Source organism: Aplidium turbinatum, chromosome 17 (assembly GCF_918807975.1).
Source record: "Aplidium turbinatum chromosome 17, kaAplTurb1.1, whole genome shotgun sequence".
Taxonomy (NCBI): domain Eukaryota; kingdom Metazoa; phylum Chordata; class Ascidiacea; order Aplousobranchia; family Polyclinidae; genus Aplidium; species Aplidium turbinatum.
Genome location: NC_137488.1, coordinates 17,130,837 through 17,151,002, shown reverse-complemented (window position 1 = coordinate 17,151,002; position 20,166 = coordinate 17,130,837). Strand labels below are relative to the sequence as shown.

The 20,166-nt window shown below is 37.7% G+C and overlaps 1 protein-coding gene across 1 annotated transcript in view; it reads right to left on the bottom strand.

Moving 5' to 3' along the window:
• Nucleotides 1–20,166, bottom strand: part of LOC145786265 (uncharacterized) — a 76,150-nt gene that overhangs the window by 29,007 nt on the left and 26,977 nt on the right. The window contains exons 22-39 of the mRNA XM_082597906.1: nt 18,583–18,671; nt 17,859–18,012; nt 14,659–14,743; nt 13,734–13,885; nt 13,040–13,128; nt 11,354–11,507; nt 10,941–11,029; nt 9,998–10,151; nt 9,336–9,418; nt 8,863–9,016; nt 6,818–6,900; nt 5,989–6,142; nt 5,457–5,539; nt 4,653–4,806; nt 3,985–4,073; nt 3,413–3,566; nt 2,585–2,715; nt 1,945–2,098 (exon numbers count right to left, since the gene is read on the bottom strand). Coding sequence (XP_082454032.1) covers nt 1,945–2,098; nt 2,585–2,715; nt 3,413–3,566; nt 3,985–4,073; nt 4,653–4,806; nt 5,457–5,539; nt 5,989–6,142; nt 6,818–6,900; nt 8,863–9,016; nt 9,336–9,418; nt 9,998–10,151; nt 10,941–11,029; nt 11,354–11,507; nt 13,040–13,128; nt 13,734–13,885; nt 14,659–14,743; nt 17,859–18,012; nt 18,583–18,671 — 2,205 coding nt within the window. The remainder of the gene's footprint in view (nt 1–1,944; nt 2,099–2,584; nt 2,716–3,412; nt 3,567–3,984; nt 4,074–4,652; nt 4,807–5,456; nt 5,540–5,988; nt 6,143–6,817; nt 6,901–8,862; nt 9,017–9,335; nt 9,419–9,997; nt 10,152–10,940; nt 11,030–11,353; nt 11,508–13,039; nt 13,129–13,733; nt 13,886–14,658; nt 14,744–17,858; nt 18,013–18,582; nt 18,672–20,166) is intronic.

Here is a 20,166-nt window from a genome sequence, read left to right as displayed (position 1 = left end):
TACTTGATTGCCAAACTTGTTCAAACAATAAACCATCCCTGGAGTCTTATAGAATTGTACGTAAATGCTTAAACGAATTTGATACTAAAGTCCATGAAGCTTTGCTGTTTGCGCATTAATTCTTGCAATCCTCGCTTTAATAGGCAGGAGTTTGCCGCAGGCGCCTACTGCTAAATATCCACGTAATTTTGGGTCATTGCTTTGCGTTTTTTCTTAGGCAATTAAGCGTCATGTGATTTTGCCTCTCCTCTGCCTTGCCGTTTCATTCTGATGCGTTTCTTTTTTCGACTTTTGTGTATGTAAATCAGTTCTGTAATTTTAATTTATGAAGAACATCAGTCGGTTGGTTACTTGAAGAGCCAACATGAGTATGGCCGAAAACGTGTGTAATTTTAGTTTATTTTTATGTTGTTATGTTAAATGCCGTCTGGTTGTTGGGTTTTATTTGTCTATGAATAAAAAAAAATCACCTCTCTACCAAAGTTGTAAGACAAGAATCACCAAATACAAATGTAAATAATTGCGTGGTAAAGTGGTGAAAACGTCTCACAAGAAGGCGTTGGTTCGACTCCTGTTGAAAGCACGGAACTATGTCTTGGCAAGAGACTTACTCACATGTCGAATGATTGGTTTCCTTGTCTTTCGTCGATTTAATCAAAAATTTTAGCCAATAAGCACAAGTCTATACAACACATATATCAAACTGCTCGTGACGCGACAATTTGTCAAAAGACAATTTATCGAACGACAGTTAATCGAACGACAGTTTATTGAAAGACAGTTTATCGAACGACAGTTTATCGAAAGACAGTTAATCGAACGACAGTTTATCGAACGACAGTTAATCGAAAGACAGTTTATCGAACGACAGTTTATCGAACGACAGTTAATCGAACGACAGTTAATCGAACGATAGTTAATCGAACAACAGTTAATCGAACGACAGTTAATCGAACGATAGTTTATCGAAAGACAGTTACGGTAATCGAACGACAGTTAATCGAACGACAGTTTATCGAACGACAGTTTATCGAAAGACAGTTTATCGAACGACAGTTTATCGAAAGATAATTCATCGAACGACAGTTAATCGAACGACAGTTTATCAAACGACAGTTAATCGAACGACAGTTTATCGAAAGACAGTTAATCGAACGACAATTCATCAAAACGACAGTTAATCGAACCGACTGTTTATCGAAACGACAGTTCATCGACTCACTGTTTATGGAAACGACAGTTTATCGGACGACGAATCTCCCGAAACAAGTTTTATCTAGGGTTAGTCGTTCGATTAATTTTCGTTCGATGAACAGTCGTTTCGATAAACAGTCGTTTCGATTAACCATGGTTCGAGTAATTGTCGTTCGATAAACTGTCGTTTCGATAAACTGTCGTTCGATAAACTGTCGTAGTACCAAACTGCTTTTACTTGATAAATCAAAAAAGTTGAGTTGACATAATAATGCGGTGGCACAATTTAAAAAAGCACCGTAAAAATGTTTAACTTTCTGTACAACTTGTGTATGAAAATATATGAAGATTGTTTTTCTTTTTTGTATGTGATTTCACCTAGCTGCACTTCTTTAACTTTCTTTCCTAAACGACACAGAGTGTTGACAAACTACATACAACTATAAAGAAAATTCTTCAGTGTACTTCTAGTGTGAAATGTCATGGCAATTTTAAATTATGCCGGCTTGAAATTTTTTTTAGTTCTTAATCAAGAATCGGCACAAAAAATCTTCCTATCCAATCAGGACATGTTCATCACATCTTCTTTTATAATATGCATATCTTTTGTTATTGTGTCTATAATTTTACTTACTGTTCTTTCTCTATTTTATTTAGTAGACCTAAATCTAGAAATCTTTTTCCAGTGCAACCTTCATGACTGTAACGTTTGTTAACGTTTTAATAGAGAGAAAATTCAATAAAGCTTACCTTAAATTTAATCCACTCAGTCGCCTCTTCTCAATGGCGGGCAACTTGGTAGGGTTTTTCCGGCCGGCTGTGCGACAAGCTGTTCTAAGAAAAGCTGACTCAAAGCATTCCTCCGAGTGTGGGCCTCGGTAAAACTCGCATCCCTTTGGAAACACTGGAACGAAGTAGGCGTCGTAATATCAAGGTTGGATTTGTTTTCCTTAACAATAACTAAGTCAAAAAAAAACAGCAGCAGTTTTGACATCAAACGTTGCAAGTCTGCGACAGGTTTCTTGCCCAGAAAATGGTAGCACAGGTTAGTAGGCCACAAGAATCACAAAATATTACATTTTTTAAATTAGACTTTTATTATTTCATAAGTCTATCTGGCGGGTTAAAGCTTGTTTCTTTGAAATATTTCAGTGTTTGTAAAAAAAGACTGGTGTGTTATCGGCAGACATTTACCTATCAAGGTACTGTCAAAGTAATATCTGTATTCCACTTGCAGTAGATCCACTACTGTAGTACTGAGTGCAGCTCTTCACAGAGGATTGTCTGCCAGAGGGAGGTGCCGTTTCCGCATCGAATGAGATAAAAAAAGCTTAAAAAATTTATCAATTATCGCTTCTTCAAAAACTTCTCAAACAAATTCTTTTCTCACCCATTCCAAAGCAAGCCAGCTGAGGATTCCTGTCAGGAACGTGGGGTTTTGGAATCAGTTGCCACAGCAACAGCTGGGGATCTGGCCGAAGAGCCAGGATTGTCAAGTTGTTGTAGTAATGCCACAATTGCCTGCATGCAAAGACAATGTAGAATGGACAGCTGTACCTGCTAAGAACGCAAACGAGATCGCAAAAAAGTCCCAATAACGTTTTGGTCTACATTACGTACACTTGCAATGATCTTTCGTAGTCCACGTCGGTGGGCATCACCGGCCGAAAATTATTTTAAAATAAAGTGTTTTGCAATAGCTGGATTCACCACTGATGTACACTGTTCTTAGGTTTGTACATAGCAATATAACGGACCATACAATAACTATATACCAATCCTCTGAATTCACTCTATCAACGCTGAGTGGTGAGAAGATTAGAATTCAATGCTTTTTCTTGGCGTCTTTACGGTGACTCGATAGGGTATCAAACTCATGACTTTTCTGCTCTAAAACGAGCACTAGATGCACCAAGTTACTGAGTCTGCGGCTGCTATTTGTACCTTACTAGTATCTGAGCTATATTGGTTGGTAGAGTCGAAATTGTGTGTAGGAAGTATTTGGAGTCTTCGCAGTTTTTTGTTTTTTTGGCCCAGCAGTAACGCTTTGCAAGCTTGTAGAGTGTTGAAGTAGTGAAGTTGGAACGCTTTTAGCGTTTCCTGCTCAGTTCGTGATAAACTAGCCGCAGTCGATTAAAATTGTTTTTAATGCAATGTGACCACTAAAAAACTTAACTGGTTAACAATTTAATAGTGTCACCTGTAGAAACCAACTTACCTTAAATTTAACTTATTTAGACTGTCGTTTTTGGAAGGAGTTATGTTGTAAGGATATTCATATCCTTCTTTCAGACAGCCTACTTTAAGCCACATATATCTTTGACATTCTGCTGGGTGAGGTCCTCTGTAGTATTTGCATGATGGCGGAAACACTGCAAAGGTATTTCGTCAGCACATAGCAAGAGCACAATATTCACAAAAGCGTAAAGTAATTGGTTGCTTCCATTTAAGTAAGCACAAGTGGGGCATGGCAACGACATCTGACGCGCAGGGACATTATCACGTTATTTTAGCACTCCCTCTACCAGACAGCAAAATGAATGCGTGGTTCAGCAGCACTGGATGAAGCCATCGGGACCTGGCATGAGCGATTTCCAAAGTTTAAGACCGACTTCTTAAGTTCGAAGTTAAAATACAAGAAAAACGTAAGTTGGCCAAGTAAAGTATTTAACTACGGCTGATGTAGTGAAAATGAAAAAAAAAAAAAAAGATTGTTATCATGACTTCCGAAAACACACAATAAGCAGGAGGAATGGAAAAGTAACATTCTTCGACATTTTCACCACTTACGCATTCCATAGCAGTCTTTTTGTGCCTGTACATCCAGGTTTGGCGTGCTGGCATCTATGGTGTAATTATTCATCTTTTCTTCCACTCCCCTGTGATTCACAACACGCACTATGATATATGTTTTACAACACAACCTGTTTGACCCAGATGATTTCGTTGGCAAAAAAAAATTGTGTCACTATTTACTGATATTGTTATTGCCTCTCTTGTTACGTTACTTTACGTTTACAACATCAATGCAGTACAAATTGTTTCAAAACAAACAAAACGTATCAATATTCAAAGCAGAAGAGAGAATGGTGGCTGACTAACAAAATACAATAGAATTAGAAAATTGTGATATCTGTTTCAAAATCCTGTTATTAAACTCCTGGAATATTCAGCTGTAGTGATTTAAACTATAGTGACATTTTACTGTAGTGACGCTTGTCTAAAGGTCCCTTCAGGTGCCACTAATAGCAAATTCTACTGTAATTATTTAAGTTCTGTGATTATTTACTTAATAAAATCCAACACCTTGTTGTTTAAAACCTTTTTACATACTACGATGCATACTAACAACTAAACCAACCAAATCTGCCATCTACAGTACATACAGTAGATCCAATGCTGCAGGCGTTGAATCGATGTGAAATAGGATTTTCTTGATCAACAAGCAGAAAACTCACGCTAAATTCAAGCGGCTGAGTCCAGCAATTTCGGAGCTGCTTAAATTGACAGGATTTTTATATCCGAGTCGCACACAGCCAACTTTATACCAGATACGTAAAAGGCACTGCCTTGAATGTGGACCTCGATAGTATCGGCACCCGCTAGGAAACTCTAAACAAAATTCATTGATGAGGCAGAAAATGTCTGACTAACAGGTTGCTGGTTCGAAACCCTTCAAAAGCACGCGGCTGTGTCTTAGCAAACAAGACAATGGCATGCATGAACGTGGCAACACTTTAATTTAGCATTACTTTTTCTCGGCAGGTAGTTGGCCAATCGGTACGTTTAGAAATTCCTATGTCATTCAACTCAATTATTATGTTTTTAATCTTTCATTCATTTATTTATGTTCCTTGTTCAACGGCGGAAAGACGTAAGTAAGAGCCTCAAACAATTTAAAACCTTTCTTAAAATCCTCACATGTATTATAAGCTGGTATCAAACCAAAAACTATAACCATAAACCCGACAACGTACATTGTTAGTTAGACCTAGCTGACACTGAAAATTGTAGACCACATTTGTGCTTCATATCAAAAACAAAAATCGAATAAAAAAACTAAGATTTATAAAAGAAATATTAACATGTGATAATGTACTGTAGCATGCATAATTGCATATTGCATATCTTAGTACAAAAAGGTATTAACTTTTCATCTAAAATTTGTACAAACATTCTTGGAAACTTTGCCACGCCAATGTTTAAAATACCAGTTATACACAAATTATTTGACATGGAAAGTTAATGTTTCAACGACATACTTCTTCCAAAGCAATATAGTTGGGCATGCTGATCGTTCCTCAAGGCCCTCTGCTTCAGATGATCCATTTGACTCTTAACTTGTCTGAACAAGCAAGAAAGTTTGAAAGAATGCCTAGACAGCTTAAAAGAAGAACTTTGTAAGGATTCCAAAGCCTTGTTTCATATGATGAGTACTTATAAAAAATAAACAATAAAAAAAAGGTTAGGCTTTCAAAATAAAAATTTAATCTGATTTGCTTGAAAAAAGCATTATCACCGGTTCGTTTATAAATTTATAGGAATAATTTCGCAATGGGAATTACCAAACTACAATAGGTTCAAACAAACGTAGGCCACGACATTTCAAAATACAAAGCCAGAGATCCCTGATACAAAGCGAACAGCTTCATTGCGTAACTGGCATAACAGACCAGCGTTGCCATCTATTGAAACTAAAGCCATAAATTCAGTAAATAATAGATCATTTTTGCGTTTTCCTTCCATGGAACAACAAGCAAATCAATGCAAGACTTCAGTTTGGCCAGACGTTACCGTAAATTCAAGCTTCTCATATACAAGAGTTTCGGCCTTGAATAGTTGTTCGGGTAATCGTAACCTTCTTTAACGCAGCCAACACTCAACCAAATAGATATAAGGCAATCAATATCATGAGGTCCTCTGTAATAATCACAACCGGAAGGAAATTCTGAAAAAGAAGCCAATCAGTTGTACAATCATCACTCTTGAAGAGAGTCAGACAAAACCCTGCAGCTTCGAGCTATGAGTAGCATTCTACTCGCAAAATCATCACCTATAAATTGGTGAAATATTTTTCCGCTTTTATAGGTTTAGATACAATCAAGCGTTAAATCTCCTGTAATCTTTTGTGACGTAACAGAAGATCTGCATCAACTGCTTTTATTTTAAAGATATATTCTAGTGAGGCTGCATCCATGTGCGGCGCTCGCTTTCCAATCATGCAATCTTGGTTCGACTCCAGGCTTTCTTGTTGTTGAACAACACCCCTCACCTCTACCCAGGGTGTAAAAAATTGGGTAGATGTAATTTCTGAAGGAAAGGCGGTCGAGAGAAAGGAACTGGCTACTCTACTCTCGTTAGTTCCGAAGGCTTAGTACAATGAGAACACTATCTTCTCATTCCCAAATGCTTGATCAAGGATGGGACTCACCTTTACCTTACCTCTTCTTCGTTTTTTCTCTTTCAAGATCTTATCATTATCAAAACTTGGTATAGCTCCAAGCATCTACTTTAATGGTTTGTAGAAAATAAACATTCAAGATGAAACGCTAGCACAAAATTATTTTAGATTGCTATAGAATTTATTTGAAATTTTAAATTAATGAAAAACAAAAGAGCTTACTCATTCCAAAGCATTCTTCCTGGGCATGTGCGTTGGGATTGAGAGCAGTCTCGGATATATTAGAGGAATGCTCCTCTAATTCTCTAGAAATGTTTTTATACGATAATTTATCATGACAATAGAGCCAAGTAAATGGGTCAAGTAGCTCAAAGTTTTAGTCGACTATGTGATGTTATTAATGGGTTTTTGAAGAGAAATGAATTAACAAATTGGTCGTCGTGACTTGTGCCTCTGGGGCAGAGAGTCTATCATTTTACCACCCCAGATTCACAATGTTCCCGGACTACACTGGAAGGCTGTTAGAGAGCAGCCAGTTTTTGGTTTCATCATCCAAGACGCGCAGATCTTCCACTCTATTAGGTAGGTTGAAGAATGAAGATGGTACAGTCGCTGATAATGTGTTTTAAGAGTGGAAAAGTCCGACACCCGTACGAAGACGGTTGAGGTGCACCCATGCCTGTTTTTGTAATGTCAGACCGATGGAGCACGTGTCGGCGTGGTAGTGATCGAATGGGGTCTGGTGGCACTTGAATTCCATCCAAAATTCCATTTATGGTCCGCCTAATTAGCCGCAGAGATGTCTTGTCCATCAGCTTCGTTGATCAGAAACTGAGCGGCTGGCACGAATGGGTGTCGATTTCAGTCGATGGAGGTGCTCGTTCGAAGAAGCAGAGACCTTGGAGTGAAGAAGATGGTTGAGCTCCAATGTCTGTCGACCGAGAGACAAAGTGGCTTCTTCGTGACAAATCTCAGTAGGTTGGATGCCAGCAACAATTGGGAGATTATTCAATGGTGCGGGACGCAGGCGTCCGGTCACTGCAAGCAGGGCGCTGTTTATGGCAGTGTGGATGTTGTGGCAGTGAGCACTGCGGCACCAAACAGGTGCACAGTACTCAGCTGAAGATAAGACAAGGGCTAAGGCTGCTATACACAAAGTGTCAGCCCTCGCTCCCCAGCTGGAGCCTGCCAGGCGCTTGAGCAGCGCGCGATGTCAGTTTCTTCCGAAGTGACACCAAATGGTGGATTGGTGGCGGTATGTGTTGTGAATTGCCCTAAAACTTGCCTGAGTTCATTTGTATTCGTTGATTGACACGTTTGTTTTACTCGCTCTGTATTGTGTCTGTGTTCCTTTTGCGTTGACTAATCAGTTCGTTACAAACCCGACCAGTTGTACAAGTGTTTAGTTCCTAGTCAGATGCCTAATTCTATTCTCAGTTATGTGCTTTATTTTCAATAACTCTTTGCGTTTTTGTTAGGGTTCATCACAGTACGTAAACGGTCTGTCTAATGTCACTCCAAAATATTTTGGTTCGGGTAGAAGAACAGAGATTTTCCGTTGTTCTGGACATGTAGCTCGCGATCAGATTGTCGACTGTGTAGGTGGAAAGCTGCTGCTACAGTTTTAGTTCCGTTGAGTTTCAGCCGCCAGTTCTGGAGATAAGCTGAGAGGGTTTTTATGTCCTGGCTCAAGGTGTCTTCTAGGTTTTCCCACAACTTTGTGGAGTGGAGAATTGCCAAGTCGTCCGCATATGCGTATTTTGCGAAGATTTAGGTTGGCAGGTCGTGATGTAGAATAGATGTTGAAAAGAAGTGGAGCCAGAACCGATCCCTGTGGAACACCATTTTTTCAGGAGTCATAGTCTCAGGGATGGACGATAAGTGACTCCCCGTGCCCCATCCTGTGAGTAACATCTGCATCCAAGCAGATGAGAAACGAAACTTGTCTACAAAGAGCCTCCATCTGGACAGCACAACTGTAGGGGAAAATTGACAAATTCAGACACCCCACCATCCTGCAGCTAAACATAGAACAAATTGATAAATTGGGTTAACGGACATATGGCAGGGCTATAGTACAGTAATGTTATAAAAAGTTTGAAAAAATAATACCTCGCATAGTCGCATACAATATAATGCACTATAGTGTTATATACGCTTATGATACTAAGCACACTTTGCTTTGTTTAACTTTAAACTCTACATTGAAGGCGTAATCATAAAGTGATGTTAAGCAAGTCAACCTAACAAGATATCACAAAACTCACCGCAAATTGAGCCGATTCAGCTGTGCCATTTCTCTCGATGATATATTGTTTGGGTGACGCCACCCTTCAAGAACGCAACCCCCTTTTTGCCATATCGCTCTCAGACAGGGCATTGGGTGGGGGCCACGATAATATATGCAACCGAAAGGGTAGGCTGAAAATTTAGTGTTTAATTTGTTTTTTGCCATTAACATCTCCAATCTACATGGCAAGAAAGCTTACGATACATTTTTATTATTAAAGATCAGATAGCAGAGGTCTATCTTCACACCTCTCTAGGTTATTGACGTTTGCCTGGACATTGGACAAGCTCGATGTCATAAAAGATAGATAAAACTGCCCAGCCGTCTCGCTGTGGCTTTAAAAAGCTTCAGTAATCAATGCCAGATTAAATAGACCTTTTTGTAGTCGAAACAATACTGAACGCTAAACTTTACAAACTAACCTGAACCAAAGTTAAAAATTAAACTTACTCATTCCGTAGCAATCAAGTTGAGCTTGTCTACACAATTCTCTGGATTCCTTTGTGTAGTTGACGTAATAGCTTTTCAGTGTTCTATCAAACAAAAAGAGAACATAAAATGGCTAAGAGTGTAAATTACGTTATGGGTAGTAATTTGCAATAGGAAGAATTATTCTTATAAGTTGATTTGTGGTTTTTCAAATCCCAGATGCATTAATATCGTGTATGTCTACAGTAAAACAAAGGGTACGGTAAGACAATCTCAACTACAACCACACAATGGAAGCTATTCAGTTTGATGTACAAGATGAGCAACTGAGCACTTTATCTATTAAATACACACGGCTCTATGGCCGACTTAAAAGTAACAACGTCTCTTCTTCTGATGGGCGCCGGTTTGATTCTAGGTTGGGTAAAGTTAAACATTTTAAAAATGACAGTAGCATGTTGTCTGTTTCCCAAAGAGGTGAGAAGATCAAGGCTGTTTGAAAATTGAAAAAAATATTTTCGACAAAAAAAAGTCAAGGCAACAAATTTTGTGTCGATTTGCAATATTTTAAGGCTTCAATATATTTCTGTTTAACCACTTCCAAACCTCAACTATTGGCTTTTAATGTTGCATTATATTTATAAAAATTCATAGAAAAACCTATGAAACAGAGCAGGACATACGCAAGGTTGAGACGAGTAAGAATGTTAAACTTTCTTGAAGTTATGTTTTTCGGACTCTCCCAGCCTTCCTTCAAGCAGCCTACACTCGTCCATATGTTCAACATGCAATCGACGGAGTGTGGGCCTCGATAGAAGTCGCAATCAGGTGGAAAGGCTGAAACAAACGGTTCTGTGAAAGCTGCATGGTTACTTCTCGACAAAATTCATAAAGTCCCCCAAACAGTTAATTGCTACAGTTTCGTGATGATGACATTGACTATATGTGCCGTAAAACGACACATGAGGATTCTTCAACTCAAGCAAAATAGTTACTTTTTATCAATTGAATAATCATCATACGAAGGTCTTGAAATTCAGACGTAGTAACTCTTGTACCTGAACCAATGTTTCAATGGACGAGCGGTTAGCAAGCAAGTTGCTAATTTGTATATTCGCAAGCTGAAAATTACAACTAAATTCCTATCACTGACTCAAGAGTTTTGAAACAGCTGTAACATTTGTGAGATTTTTAACAGCTGTAACATATGTTCGCCCCGTTAGCTTTGTGGTTACTCGCCCGACTCAAGATCAAGCGGCGCTGGTTCGGCTCTCCAGGTGTGCGCTTGAGCAACGTATTTCAAGGGCTGCTCTCTATCCAGCGGCAACTAGTGGATGGAATAATTTCCCGGCAACAATACTTCAACAATCGAAAAACTTTACTCTGCCAATCTCGGTAACCAGACCTGCGTCAAAAGCCTCTACAAGTATGCGAAACTACCAGGAATAACTTATCAAAGGATTTGTCAGACCGAGGATAAAGATTCAAAACCAAACTACCATACCTGACGGAGTAAACAACATTGAAAGCGAACAATCCATAACAAGATACTTCAATAATCCAACGTCTGCATACTTGAAGTCCTTGTTAAAAGTACTGATTTACTAAGAAACTATGACCGCTTACCAATTCCGAAACAGTCCAATTGTGCTTGTTTGTCAAGAAATGGAAAAATTGCCATTTTGGTGTAATTACGCAAATAATCTTCAACACGCCTGCAAACCAATATATTGCAATTTGCAGTAGTCAGAAAAGTATATTCAATATCAGATTCAAATTTTGAAAAACTCTTTATTGACGGTAAGATAGACTAGATAATTAATAACGAGATTGTGACGAATCAAAAAAATTAATGTGATATTTCAAAAACTGTCATAAAAATTAAACTTTCATTACTGCCTTTTATTGAGTTAGTTTAGCAGTGAAACAAATTGCAATCAATTTAATTCGTTACTAAAGATGTAGTTTTCGCATCTGCAAGCAACCAATGCCATTCAAACATAGTGATCTAAACTAACTATTTGACGCAGAACACTTACACTAAGTTCCATTTGTTGAGTTTTGCTTTCATCAATCCTGATAGGTTGTACGGGTTATTATAACCAGCAGACACACAACCCACTTTTTTCCACACGCTTAAGAGACAATCCTCAGGATGAGGACCTCGGTAGTGGACGCATCCCTTTGAGAAAGCTTCAAAACAAAGCGGAATTAATTTCGACTTGAAAGTTCGAGAGTTAGAAAATGCCTAGGAAGAAACATTATTAACTGCTTAATTTATCCCCGTAGCGTCCTATACTGCATATATGCAACAAAAATTGTGGGAAGTACATGATTTTGAGGAAATAGATTGAATATTTGTGTAAAAAATAAAAAAAAAACTTTTACCTGACCCTCTATAATCCAATGTTGCAAATTTGCAACAAATTGTACAGCTAAATATTCTATGCTGGTCGTACCACACTTTTTTAGAAAGAAAAAAATGTCAAAATATGACTTTTTTTTTCTTGGGCGCTACGGGGCCAACTGCAGACTTTGGAGTAAGTAATTGTTCAAGCGTACTTACTTATACCGAAGCAACGCAGCTGTGCTGAAGCATCTAATGAAAATGCTCTTTGCGTTAACCCGTAAATGTTTAATCCGATTTCACTGAAAATATACAAGTAAATAGTCTCAGTTTCTTTTGAAATTATCATGAAGTTACATAGAAACAAGTCTGATGCGTATAAGATCAGTCTTTTAGTCTTATAGCCTACTTCGTGCGCTGAACTGTTCTCGCTTTATGGGATCAAGAAACTTTGTTTAACGTTTTTGTGAATAACTAATTTCAACACAAGCTGTTTCTTAGGTTTTTTATAGTCTCAGTGCATTGTGACACTCGTTCTGCACTTTGCAGTGAACATCCTACAGCATGTAGGCTACTGAGATACACTGCAGCTTTGTTCAATATGCTGCAATTTGTTCATCGAAACAATGCAATTATTACATCAATAATTCACTATTTGATAAAAAAAAAACAGTAAAACAAAACTGACTCCAAGTTCATTTTGTTCCACATGGTTAACGGTGCGCCTGATCTGTTGCTAGGGCTGTGATGGCCGCTGCTAAGGCAACCGATATGGTTCCATATTGTCTGGTAACATTGTTCTGGGTTTGGACCCCGGTAAAAGTGGCATCCAAATGGGAATTCTAAAACATTTAAAATACGCATTTAGTAGTTTCATTTCATACATCATGTTTGCATTGTTAACCAGCTATAAATACATCAACATGATAAATGCAACTTGGCGTAAAAGAAGAAACAAGATTAGGTTATTGCGAAATTTAACTTCTATACAGCTTTTCTGGGTTGTGAATGACCAGCAAAGAACACAACCTATGCTGTACATTGTATACAATTTCTACTAGACTATTTCAGGTACTGAAATAGCAGTAAGAGCTTTCACAACATTTACTCATAAACAGCATAATGCCAGAAAGATAAATGTAGCTGAAAGAGAAATTACTGGTTACATTTTTGGTGCAAAATATGTGAAAGAAGGAACTAAGTTGCGTGTTATGCTTGCCAGTGAAGTCCACCTCCTAATAGCAATCCCACTGCAAACTAGAAAAATCATATCCTTGTGACATTGATTCACTTCTGTAGATGTTAAACTAGCGTAAAAAATGCTTTGTTGTTTGTTGGTAAGACAGGTTACGATAGATATTCAATTTAACAATTTTACTTCGTCCAAAGCAATTTTGCTGTGATATTTCCTCTAAGATGGGGTAAGCCGCGTATCTTGATATATTACGCATGTGCTTCTCCACATCGCTGAAAGAATGACAGACACGTTTAGAAAAAGTCGCACAGTGTGTTATGGGCGAGACACCACCTTTCACCTTTGAGATATCATTTGTAAAAGCTTGAAACGCTTTAGTTAATGTAGACCTATGCAATGTAAATGTCTGCAGTATATAATAGCCCATCTAAGTAAATGGAATCATTGAGCACTCTTTTGTGGTATAAATACCATTTATCGTACTACTAGCTCATATCTTAATTTCCATTAAGGATAGGATAATTGATAAGGATAATGATTCTATTTGAATAAGGCACTAATGATGCTCTACAATAGTAGAGTGAAATGCATATGCCAATAGGGCTCTGCTGATTTTCCATGTATTTTTGTAATCATTCATACAGAAGAAGTGTAGAGACATCAACAAAACCGGCAATATTTTTAATACTGTAGCCTAACTTGCACATTTTTTATGAGTGTTAAAACATTATTATGCAACAATGCGCATTCTTTTTATCATAAATGTGTAACTTACATTGCACTCTCCATGCGTTTAACAGTGACGGGTTTAAAATGTGTTTCAAATGACCATATTTTATAACTGCATGTAGCCAAGTCTGCTGGGAGGGAAACCTACTTTAAATTTAGCGCATTCCATGTACGGTTTTGCTGTCCTGTTACATTATCAGGGTACATCCAACCCCGGACCATGCAGCCTGAACGGGCCCACAAGGTCTTATAGCATTCCACAGTATGGGGGCCTCGAAAGTGGTTGCATCCATAAGGAAACTCTAAAATGTTGGAAAAAACATCAACAAAGATTTTTCCAATTTTGTATGAAGTTAATGTCTGAATTGATTGATTGATTTAATCTTTATCCTCGGACTGGGAAAGCTTCTTGCAGAGCTTAATCCTGGCAGTTTCGCATACTTGTCGAGGCTTCGAATCACTGACGCAGGCCCGGTCACCGAGATTGACAGAGTGAAGTTTCCGATTGTTGAAGTCTTGTTGCCGGGGAACTATTCCATCCATTAGATGCCGCTGAATGGAGAGCAGTCCTCAACGTGCGTTGCTCAAGCGCACACCCCGAGAGTCGAACCAGCGCCACTTGATCTTGAAGCTTCTTCGTTCCAGAAGTGACGCGCTAACCAATTGACCTATCGGGCGGATAATTTCCATATCTATTTTGAAAGCGCGTTCAATGGATTGACAACTTAAAACTTAAATGTTCTGCTGGGTGAGAACGGCACCCATTGTATTTAATTGTTCTTCCAATTGTAACCAAACAATTTCTCAATTGCATTTTTTCAAACTAAAAACAACACAAAAAAAATAGCCCAAAATGTAGATACTAAACTCATGTTCACCAAATGTTTCGAAAACTAAACTGTTTTCATCCTCAGTGCTATCAGGTAGCTTTAGTGCAACATGTTAGGACGCAAAACCTTGAATATCACGGTACACAACAGGCTGTTGTGAAAATGGACTCGATTTGCATTGCAATGCATTGAAAATTGGTTCCATCTTTTTTATTTGGTGCTTTATTTTAAATGAGAATACACACTTATTCCAAAACAGTCCAATTGTGCTTGAACATTTGGAGCGGTTGCAGTTGTGATGATGTCATACATATGCCGTTCCAATTCACTGTTAAAATAAAATGAAAAGTCGCCACTACGAATTGCATTTTGTTGAAAACGCAGGAGCGGTTCAAGGGAGGGTGAATTCAACACAACACAAAAATGTGTAGGTCTAGATTAACCGGTACTACAGTACGACAGTTTATCGAGCGACAATTAATCGAACGACTGTTTATCGAAACGACAGTTTATCGAAACGATTGTTCACCGAACGACGATTTATCGAACGACAGTTAATCAAAAACCTAACCCCTAACCTAAAACCTAACCCCTGACTCCTAACCCTAATCCAGGGCTACTCAACTAATGTTAGCAAAGGTCTATTTCGACAAGTTGAATATTTTTGCGGTCCGGTGAATATTTCATATGCAACCACGAAAATTAAACAACCAGTAGCCTACGAGCACCGAAACACTTTTTAGGTAGTATGTAACAAGACTTGGATTTTTGTCTGACACAAACAAAGAAATAAAAAACAAAAACAATGTAGGCTATTGCGTTTCTTTGTAGAGTAGCTGTGTGGATCGCACATCAGAGAAGACGGCAAAGCGTTGGCGGGTGTGGGGGCGAAGCCCCCAGCTCCTCAGATAATCACAAAAAATTGATTTTCCCTTATGCAAATCTGTTAAAAGAGGCCCTAAAATGTGGCAATGAGGTTATTCTTGCAGAAGCCCGAGGTCCACCTTCAACACCCAGAAGGTCCGGATTCGGACCACGGTCCGCCAGTTGAGTAGCCCTGCCCTAACCTCTAACTCTTAAACATTAACCTCTAACCCCTAGCTCCTAACCCCTATAGCACCTAGCCCCTGAGTATTCCATTACATATGTGCTTCGTCGTTCGATAAACTGTCGTTTCGATAAACAGTCGGTCGATGAACTGTCGTTTTGATAAAAAGTCGGTCGATGAACTGTCGTTTCGATAAACAGTCGGTTCGATGAACTGTCGTTTCGATGAATTGTCATTAGATAAACTGTCTTTCGATTAACTGTCGTTCGATAAATTGTCTATCGATAAATTGTCGCGTCACGAGATTAACCCGACCTTGCAAATATACCGTGAATAAAGTTACTTTTCAGTGGTTTAGAGGAAATGATCGCCCTAATCGCCCTTGTACCCGCCACTGTGAAGACGTGAATACCATGAGTTAATGCTAAATATATTTTCTTAGAAAGGCACTAAATCTAAAGGTGGATGGGAAGAGGAAACGCGGTCGTCCAAGAAGAACGTGGAAACAACAAGTGAAGGATGAATTTAAAAAAGTCGGACTGAAGGAGGAAGATGCAAGGGACAGAGTGAAATGGAGAAAAGAGATTAAAACAATTGCTGCGAGGAAACAATCGGCCACCCCCACTAGTGAGGAACAAACCGACGATGGATTATGATGATGATGATGATCGACTTGATGCGATAAGACAACTTAGGATATACAAACAAGCAGTAACGTTGACCGGGGGTCTGGGGGGCACTTTTGGATCTGGCCCAAGATGATTGATTGGCGTTTATTTTGTTGCGAGTGTAAATACACACATTCATTAAGCAAAGTCAAATAATACAAACGATCACGTAGAACGTGTGGATGCTGCAACGGGTGGCTGCGACGTGACCTAGAAGGTCTTCTAGTCAAGCAGCCACCGATTTGCAATATAGTGTCTTTCTGCTAAAGATGCCTTAATTTTGAGCCAGAGAATCTCATTGGTACCAGGACCCAATTGTTCTCTATTTCTGTCGATTAAAGTTTATTTTGTGCGGATGTGGAGGCTACACCGGTATGGTTAGCGAATCGCAATTGCTCGCTGTTTTAGTGAAGTAGCTAATTAGCCTTGGGCTGACTGCCAGGAAGCATGCTCCTTTCTGCATACTGCACTACCCTGTGGTTACAACACAGTTCACCAATGCGGAAATACTTTTAAAAACTGGCTTAAAGACCGCGAGCTAAACAGGTAAAAATGCCATAAAAAACTGGTACTATTCAGAGTAGTACGGTAAATATCAGAACCTTGGAAGTTAATTAAGCAAGCAAACTGTTGCCCATGTGATTTTAGGGTTGAACAGAACACGTGGCGACCTATGTCCTATATACACAGGCCATGTCAACGTACGAGCTTCAAATTTGACTGGCGGCCGATCTGCTACGCTGCGTAGCAGTAAACTTATGTTGTTTGAAATTGAACACTGTCACAATCAATGTGCAAGGCCTCGCGTCGGGCTGCTTTGCGTCTTGACAGAATGTGCTGTTTTCATTATGGAATTTTGAGCGATGTGTTATTATCGGATATTGACCTGAAGCAACCTTTGAATGAGAAATCTGTATTATGTAACATATTTCCAGAATCGTCTGTAAGCATGCAAATCTGGAATGTTCGGTTGTTTTCCATAATTTCTGAGCGTCGTTTGTCATGACGTTATAAGGATGTTTACTAGTAGATGTCCGATTGCGAAATATTTATTATGTAAGAATCTTCTACCCTACGTGACATTCTTTAGACTTCTTTGAGCTTCTGCTTGTTGACATTTATTGCAACTTGACAGAACAATGTGACATTACGTAACCTTCTCGAAGTTGCTGGACCGAACGAACCTTTTATAAATAGTGGTGTATTTTGCATTATGAGGATTAATATGGGAGTTGTATTATGATGAGTTGATTATTATGATGAGTTGATTATGAGAGATCATTGCTGTAATAGTAGCAGTTGTTAATAGACGCAGAGATTATTGTTGATCGAGAGTTGAAGTATTGAATACGAGTAAAGCAAAGTTGATGCTAATATAATTTCTGATTGAAATTAGAATCGTATGAGAAGCTGTGAGTGGATCATGTTAAACTCGATCAAAAGCCGCAAGCGTTGGAATCTATTGCTGTTTACTGTTACTTTGATTAACTGCTGGAAGTGGTGCACCATTCGTTGGAGTCCTTCAAGCGTTTTCATATATATCATTTCACTAGTAGAACTATCCGTGAATTTATTTGACTGCTTTTCGGTTTAAACCATTAAACTACGTCATTGAACCTTTCCAAGTCTTTTTCCTGGTAAGAGATAGAAAGAAATCTTGACAAACACTATTTATTATGAAAAAATGCACTATCTTTCAATTTAGAACAAACTAAGAATCAGCTTACAGAAGATTTAAAACGTCAAGTGTGTCCAAATGTCGACCACTCAAATTACGAGGATGTCTGTGCCCTTCAAGTATACAGCCGACTCGTATAAATATGCTTGTCAGACAAGCTCTTGGGTGGGGTCCTCTGTAATAACGGCACCCTTTTGGAAACTCTGAAAATAGACGTATGATCTTTGTTAGTTAGTGATGTTCATGTGAGCATCCATCTGCGGGAAAAATCCTATTACAAAAATGCTTCCTTATTTAGCTTCATATACCATAAAAAAAGGTGATAATTTAAAGTTTAAAACAAGTTTTCAAATTTTATGGAAAAATTTCAAGAGCTTTTAATGTCACTTTTCATGTTTATTTTTTACAAACAAATATCCATAACGTGTATTAATAGTTATTGGTATCCGACCAATAAGTCCATATTCATAACACAACATACAACCCATAATAAAAAAGTAATTATAATATCCCCGTGAAGAACAATGTCTTGTGAAGTATTTTCTAACAGTAAACTGCGAGTTCAGTTAAGTTTTTATTTCTAACCATCACAACGAAAAGTAGCATAGGTCTAAAAGAAGGTAGAAGCGACACAAGGCGCAATTAAAATAACACGACAGTAATAAACTAAACATACTCACCGACAAATAAAACAAACAGTATTAATCATGTTATGAGATAAAGTTTAAGTTTGGGAAGCAGCTTTTTATTAACACAAAGTAGTAGGTGCTTACTCATTCCAAAGCAATCCAATTGGTCAGGTTGATTTAGAATCGGGTATATTGCACGCTTTGAGATGTTGGTCATGTACTCAATTAATCCTCTGTGAAGAGAGAATCAGAAATGCAATAAAAACAAACATATATAAGACTAAATTTATCTTCAAAAATATTGGTGTATTTATTAACTCATTTTTCTGTATGTTTGCAGCAACAGCAAAAACTAAATCGGATTATATTCTTTGCAGGGCAGCGTCATCAAATATTAGTTTAACCATCGACAAATAAAACCTAACAGCCAGACGGCATTTAACATAATAACATGAAAAAGAACTAAAAATTACAAACGTTTTTGGCCATACTCATGTTAGCCCTTTTCAAGTAACTAACTGACTTATATTCTTCATAAATTGAAATTACAGATATCATCTACAATTCTACATTCTACATACACAAAAATCGAAAAAAATGAAACGCATAAGAAGAATGAAACGGCAAGGCAGAGGAGAGGAAAAATCACATGACGCTTAATTGCTGAGGAAAAAACACAAATCAATGACGCAAAATATTATTAAAAAATAATATTAGCTTAAGTTTTCAAGCCTAATTTTTCAAAGTTAATAAAGTGATGATTTGTAGAGATTTAAGTTAGAGCATATAGTTATTACTACTTAGTACTTATATTACTTAAATATAAATACATTTATATTACTATATAAATATACTTATTCAGATAATATGAAACCAAGGAACTTTCAGAAAAAATTAATTAAACTACCATTCAACGTTTTATAAGCAGAGAAAACTTTTTCTCAAACCGTAGAAAATTTCATTATCAGATCACCGCTTCAATGCGTGATGGAAATCTACAGATAAATCTGCATCAAGCATTGCAGAGTGCAAAAAACAGTGTTGCAGAACGCGTTTTCGAATATTATATAATATATAAGTTTTTCTCAAATTGTTGAAAATTGGATGCAGAAATTTAAGTAGTAATAGTATGTGTATATTGTAATATAAGTATATTTAATTAATTAAACTACCATTCAACGTTTTATAAGCAGAGAAAACTTTTTCTCAAACCGTAGAAAATTTCATTATCAGATCACCGCTTCAATGCGTGATGGAAATCTACAGATAAATCTGCATCAAGCATTGCAGAGTGCAAAAAACAGTGTTGCAGAACGCGTTTTCGAATATTAAATTCTCATCAGTGCAACTACGTTTATGAACGCAATAACAACGGTTAAATTTAAACTCAATACAATACATTACAAACATTATAAGGACATATTCTCAGTGTTCAATTGAATATTAATAAATCCAGAGACATCAGAAAATCACTTCCCGCATGCAATTCCAGACCGACATTACTCGCTTAAGGTTTTTTTTTTTAAAACAAACTTAATGTTCAAAGCAAAAAAGCCATCACAATGAACATCTACCGAAGTATACTAATTTACAGTACTTAGATAAGCACTGAAAATTAATAGACGGTATTGTTATTAATATCAATTCAATATGATTTCAGTGATTATAATACAATGTAATACAGTAGCGTATCCAATTAATTAGCGACGACCTTTTAAAGTACACGTT